The sequence below is a fragment of the Ostrinia furnacalis genome, unplaced genomic scaffold (genome assembly GCF_004193835.3).
Source record: "Ostrinia furnacalis isolate ACB-3 unplaced genomic scaffold, ASM419383v2 OfSCF1635, whole genome shotgun sequence".
Taxonomy (NCBI): domain Eukaryota; kingdom Metazoa; phylum Arthropoda; class Insecta; order Lepidoptera; family Crambidae; genus Ostrinia; species Ostrinia furnacalis.
This window is the reverse complement of record NW_021131874.1, coordinates 328,780-335,242: the sequence shown is the minus strand read 5'-3', so window position 1 is coordinate 335,242 and position 6,463 is coordinate 328,780. Positions and strand designations below refer to the sequence as shown.

Here is a 6,463-nt window from a genome sequence, read left to right as displayed (position 1 = left end):
AGATACCAATCTTTGCATAAGTTGATCGCCTGAACTCTCGCGGCTTGACCTATAAATAATAATATTTGTTCTCAGGAGCTCCAGCAACAAGCCCAACAGCAAGCCCTTGCCCAAGGCCCAGTAACAAAGACCAGGATGCCGCGAGTGAGGCCATACAACAAGCCGCGTGGGCGTATGACGGCGTACGCTTTCTTCGTGCAAACCTGCCGCGAGGAACACAAGAAGAAACACCCTGATGAAAACGTCATCTTCGCTGCCTTCTCCAAGAAGTGCGCTGAGAGGTGGAATGTGAGTTATTTTTTATAGCGCAGCCATAATGAAGCATCTATAGGATGCCGCGAGTGAGGCCATACAACAAGCCGCGTGGGCGTATGACGGCGTACGCCTTCTTCGTGCAAACTTGCCGCGAGGAGCACAAGAAAAAACACCCCGATGAGAACGTCATCTTCGCTGCCTTCTCCAAGAAGTGCGCTGAGAGGTGGAATGTGAGTGTTGGTTTTATAGCGTAGCCATAATGAAGCATCTATAGGATAGATACTTCTGCTTATTGAATGATCTCACTCACATCCTATAGCTGCTATAGGATGTGAGTGAGGTCATACAACTAGCCGCGTGGGCGTATGACGGCGTACGCCTTCTTCGTGCAAACCTGCCGCGAGGAACACAAGAAGAAACACCCTGATGAAAACGTCATCTTCGCTGCCTTCTCCAAGAAGTGCGCTGAGAGGTGGAATGTGAGTTTTAGTTTATTAGTATAGCCATGATGAAGTATCATACCTCCAGTTTACATAATCATGCTAAGTAAACTTGAATTGTATACAGGGTGGCCTGGCAGTTGACGTTCAAAGCTAAAATTTAGATTCCTTACATTAGGGTGTATCTTAACTACCACTATTTATGTTCTACGATTTTGCTTAGTTTAGGAGATAGAGTTAATTTTGTGATTTATCCTTAATTAATCACCTATGGCTGGTTTTTAATTTTTTTGTCACTCTTACGAGCGCTTGTAGTTTGTTTTTACTTACTTACACTAGATAAGCTTCCAGATGAAAAAAACTCAGCATTTTTACCCACAATGGAGAAGGGGTTAGTAGTAGTTTCGCACGATAGTGCGAAACGTCCCCTTTCAAAAATATTATTTTTTTAGTAGGCGTTTCGCCCGGATGTATTAAAAGAATAAAAATCGCGTGCGAATCGACTCTTTCGAGAACTAGTAATATCATACTAATAGTTCTCGAAGGAGTCGATTCGCACGCGATTTTAATACACCCGGTCGAAACGCCTACTAAATAAATAGTATTTTTGAGAGAGGACGTTTCGCACATTCGTGCGAACGAATTTCGTGCGAAACTACTACTAACCCCGGAGAAGCTCTTGGCCTAGACCTCACTAATGATAGGCCAGGAGGTGCAAGTTTAAATCTTAGTAAGGAAGTATTGATAGTTCATCATTAATTAGACAGCATTTTCCATCCCTTTTCAAGGACAAACTTCTTCATTCCCTTTTACATAACTCTTAGACGGAGAGAATAGAAAAACGCTAAAAAATACTTTTATTTGAAAATATTCCAGTGAGCGCACATTTTACTTGCATTCCTTCAGTCATTTCATTTACTTCGTAGGCAAAATCGTATTTCATTGTGGTAGGTAAGAAATCTAATTTCCCAGGCTCTGTGCATTGTAACTTACACCTTAGGTATTATTACTTATTCAGTGAACTTGAAGTCAGCAGAATAATATGAAACAATATGTTTACTGATCAAAAGCTGATAAAGATTAGTACAGTGACTATTCAACATTAATATTTAGGTGTCTAATTCTATAAAATAGAACTTGCATAACTCTCTAAAAACCTAACTTCCGAAAACGTAACATCAAAAACCTAACTTATCGAAAACTTTCCCGAAATCCCAACTTTCGCAAAAAAATACTGTGAAAAATGTGACGTCATGAAACAAAACATTAGAAAGAAAGAAAGAAAGAAAAAATGTATTAGAACCTCTCCCTCCCTTTTTACACAATATCAAAACTTCATTGACCTGGGACCATCAATAGTATCTGGTATCCTTCAATCAGTAGTAATTAATCTTCAAGTGACAATTTAGTCCCCTGTGGCCTTCAGCTCTTCCTCCTTCAACTACATAATTATTTGTTTTTAAAATCAATGAGGGTTTTCGCGAATGAAAAATCCGCCAGATGGCAATACGTAGACGCGAGGTCCAAATGCTGCATGATTGGTTATTTTTGACATGACATTGACAGATATGTTAAAATCCACCAATCACGCTGCAGTCAGACCCCACATCCACGTCCCGCCATCTAGCGGATCTTTCATTCGCGAAAACCCTCATTAAAACATGTTGTGTTAAAACTAAGTGTTTATACGTATGTACAAAAAAGTTCACGTAAGCTATGTGTTTGTTAGGACGGTTCCCGCAGAAGTACATCTCCTTGTTCTGGCTATTGGACAACTTGTAAATTACCTACCTACATAAAATTTGTTTTTTCTCATCTGACTGTAAGGTTTTTAATAAGAAATACATGTTCTTTAAACCTATGTTGTCCCTTTTTAGACGATGTCCGAGAAAGAGAAAGAGCGTTTCCACGAGATGGCCGATCAAGACAAGATGCGATACGACCGCGAGATGCAGAACTACGTGCCGCCTAAGGACGTTAAAGTGCGCGGGCGCAAGCGGCAAGTGAAGGACCCGAACGCGCCCAAGCGATCCTTGTGAGTCACCGGTCTCGGACATTTTTCAATACTCAATAGTTTATTGCTTCCACAATGTTTACAAAAGGTGTTATTGGAATACCAATAACACCTTACCTATAGTATTTACTTATTTAGGCCGCTACCAACCGTGTGATGTGGAGGTCATTGGGGGAGGCCTATGTTCAGCAGTGGACGTCCTATGGCTAAAATGATGATGATGATTTACTTATTTTATGTGTCGTCTCGATCGTTAGTTTCAGCTATATGATGTCATGATAAGCCTCAAGGATTTCCACAAGGACCGGTACTGCGCTGCCCGCATCCAGGTTTTTTCGCTACCTTCACGATCGTCGGTCCACTCAGTGGGAGCCCACACTACTTACGTGGTCGCCACTCGATAAATTTCTGCCCCAACGGTCATCTCCACGAGCTATATGCCTCGTCCACTGCGATGCCATGATTTGTATTTTGTTGTGTGTTTAGCTTGTCAATCTCTATTGTTTGGGTTGTTAATAAGGTTATAACGCTGGGGACTGACTGAATTAGGTTCATTTATGCAGGTTATATTATGTCCTACTACCCAACTGATTCTTTTATAAATCTCTATTTTTCAATTGAAGTACTATATTCCAATAACGTGTTAACTTCTGAGCTACAATCTTGGTTTGGTCCCATTTGATTATTTTAGCTATTCTTACTAGGTACAGTCGCCAGCACAGACTACCCTTGTTGCAAAATCACACCTATATAAAAGGACATAAAAAAGTTTCTAAACTAGTGCGTCGCCTGTACCCTCCTTTCAAAAATCCAACCAATTTTCAACCTTATATCCTCCAACCCACAGATCGGCGTTCTTCTGGTTCTGCAACGACGAGCGTCCCAAAGTGAAGGCCAACAACCCGATGTTCACGATGGGTGACATCGCAAAGGAGTTGGGTCGGCTGTGGGCCGCTGCTGAACCTGAGACCAAGTCCAAATATGAAGCTCTCTCTGAACAGGACAAGGCGCGGTATGATCGGGTAAGTGATCTTCAACATCAGATTGTAGTACACTGTCTTGACCTTGGGAGACATCGCCAAGGAGCTAGGCCGAGCCTGAGACCAAGTCCAAGTATGAAGCTCTCTCTGAACAAGACAAGGCGCGGTATGATCGGGTATGTGATCTATCTTCAACATCAGTTTGTAGTACACTGCCTTCACCTTGGTAAACATATGGTAAGTGATCATCATATGATCATATTCATCATGTTCTCCTGAGACCAAGTCCAAGTACGAGGCGCTCTCTGAACAAGACAAGGCGCGGTATGATAGGGTAAGTGATCTATCTTCAACATAGTTTGTAGTACATTGCCTTCACCTTGAGAGACATCGCCAAGGAGCTAGGCCGAGCCTGAGACCAAGTCCAAGTATGAAGCTCTCTGAACAAGACAAGGCGCGGTATGATCGGGTAAGTGATCTATCTTCAACATCAGATTGTAGTATACTGCCTTCACCTTGGGAAACATAGGGTAAGTGATCATGTTCTCCTGAGACCAAGTCCAAATATGAAGCTCTCTCTGAACAAGACAAGGCGCGGTATGATCGGGTAAGTGATCTATCTTCAACATTAGTTTGTAGTACACTGCCTTCACCTTGGGAGACATCGCCAAGGAGCTGGGTCGGCTGTGGGCCGCTGCTGAGCCTGAGACCAAGTCCAAATATGAAGCTCTCTCTGAACAAGGCAAGGCGCGGTATGATCGGGTAAGTGATCTTCAACATCAGATTGTAGTACACTGTCTTGAACTTGGGATACATCGCCAAGGAGCTAGGCCGAGCCTGAGACCAAGTCCAAATATGAAGCTCTCTCTGAACAAGACAAGGCGCGGTATGATCGGGTAAGTGATCTATCTTCAACATTAGTTGTAGTACACTGCCTTGACCTTGGGAAACATAGGGTAAGTGATCATCATGTTCTCCTGAGACCAAGTCCAAATATGAAGCTCTCTCTGAACAGGACAAGGCGCGGTATGATCGGGTAAGTGATCTATCTTCAACTGCCTTCACCTTGGGCGACATCGCCAAGGAGCTGGGTCGGCTGTGGGCCGCTGCTGAACCTGAGACCAAGTCCAAATATGAAGCTCTCTCTGAACAAGACAAGGCGCGGTATGATCGGGTAAGTGATCTATCTTCAACATCAGATTAGCCATCACAAAAATCTTAAAAAAATTGGCTAGGTAAAAAGTGGTGAAAACGGGCATAGTCACCTTTTATAATGTAATTTTTAGTGCTAAGTGCAGACCAATTGTTTTACGATTTTGAAACAGCTGATTATGTCACACGATATTAATCCTTTCGATAATAATTAGTTACACATACATCAGTCCTCGCAGATCCTCCATTTGGCTCAAAATAAAGGTAAATCAAAGAGGGACATGTTCCTCCTGTGGAGGCTAAATGACTTGCTCATGATATCCTAAATATAACCTTCGTATCACCTTACAGGAGATGACAGCATACAAAATGGGCCACATGCGTTTAACGTTAGCGGCGCAACAACAGCAACAGCGGCTACCGGAAGATGAGGCCGAGGAATTCGACGCAGAAGCCGATTTCGACGGAGAAGCGGCCACAGCTTAAGTAGAAGTAGGCCGTAACCAGCGCTGGAAACCGGTTTTCTAACAACCGGTATTTAAAGGTAAAACCGGTTTCGGTCGTGCTTAGTTCACAGCCGTATTTTCAATTCGAAGCTTTATTTAGGTTGCCTGCATATGTAACTGTGTTAACCTGTATTTTATTAAGATTACTGGTACCCTAAAAGGCTTGGCGCTGGACATGTTTGTCAATGATAGATTTTTGATTATGTAAGTGCAATTAGGACCGGTTTGCCTTGAACCGGTTGACAAAAACCGGTTTCTAAGCCTTTTTTTCGGGTGATAGCGGGTGTCCAAATACTTTGGATCCTGCTCTGTAGTTCAATATAATTTTTACTCAATTGACGATTTATACCGCATTTAAACTGGTGACTACATAATGTATAGTCAGCTGTTCGTCTCTTTCTCGCACTCATTACAAGGTAAGAGTGCGAGGGAGTGAACTGTGTGTTTATACGTTTAAAGTCGACAGTTCTAAACGCAATACCTCCTTTAGTTTGCTTCGAACTAGATGCGCGAATGGGACGAGCGAAACCAATGCCATTTTGATAACGCCATGCTTATTAGATAATTTATTGCTACTTTTAAAAGTAACAAATACCTATCTTTATTTTTCGAATACTTATTCTTATCTATCTATTCTAGTATTTCATAGCACGAAACGACATTAAGATAATATTTTAATACAAAAAAATCGATAAGCAGGATTAAAAAACTTGACACATTCTTTCGTGCACTGGGCCTTTATGACTTTCTCACAAGCTTAAGAGCGTTTACGCGAAGCGCGGCGTTTCAAGGGGCATCATTGGAAATGATTCGCGCGCGGCGTTTTTTAATAGTTTACAAATGTTTATAGCAAAACAATAACAATGAATTAAATATCGTTTCAAAGTAAATATTTTAAAGAAGATGTTGTTTTATTATATTAAGCTATTTTTATGTTGAATAAAGGAAGAATATTGGTGAAAAAATCACTTTGCTTTTTGGGTATTTCACGTTCTTTTAATTTGTGATTTCTTATTGTAAAATGCTTAAATCTAAAAATTTTCTCAGATAACTATTTGCCCAATGATCTATGCTATAGGATATAAATGTTTGTTAAATCGTTTTCACAGCATTTTT

At 41.4% G+C, this 6,463-nt stretch overlaps 1 protein-coding gene across 2 annotated transcripts in view; it reads left to right on the top strand.

Moving 5' to 3' along the window:
- The window catches only part of LOC114353187 (high mobility group protein DSP1-like), a 21,510-nt gene extending 15,334 nt beyond the window's left edge, over positions 1 to 6,176 (top strand). For both annotated transcript variants that reach the window (XM_028305059.1, XM_028305058.1), the window contains 4 exons: positions 76 to 288; positions 2,573 to 2,730; positions 3,557 to 3,731; positions 5,193 to 6,176. In XM_028305059.1, coding sequence (XP_028160860.1) covers positions 76 to 288; positions 2,573 to 2,730; positions 3,557 to 3,731; positions 5,193 to 5,327 — 681 coding nt within the window. In that variant the 3' untranslated portion in view covers positions 5,328 to 6,176. The remainder of the gene's footprint in view (positions 1 to 75; positions 289 to 2,572; positions 2,731 to 3,556; positions 3,732 to 5,192) is intronic.
- The last annotated feature ends 287 nt before the right edge of the window (positions 6,177 to 6,463 follow it).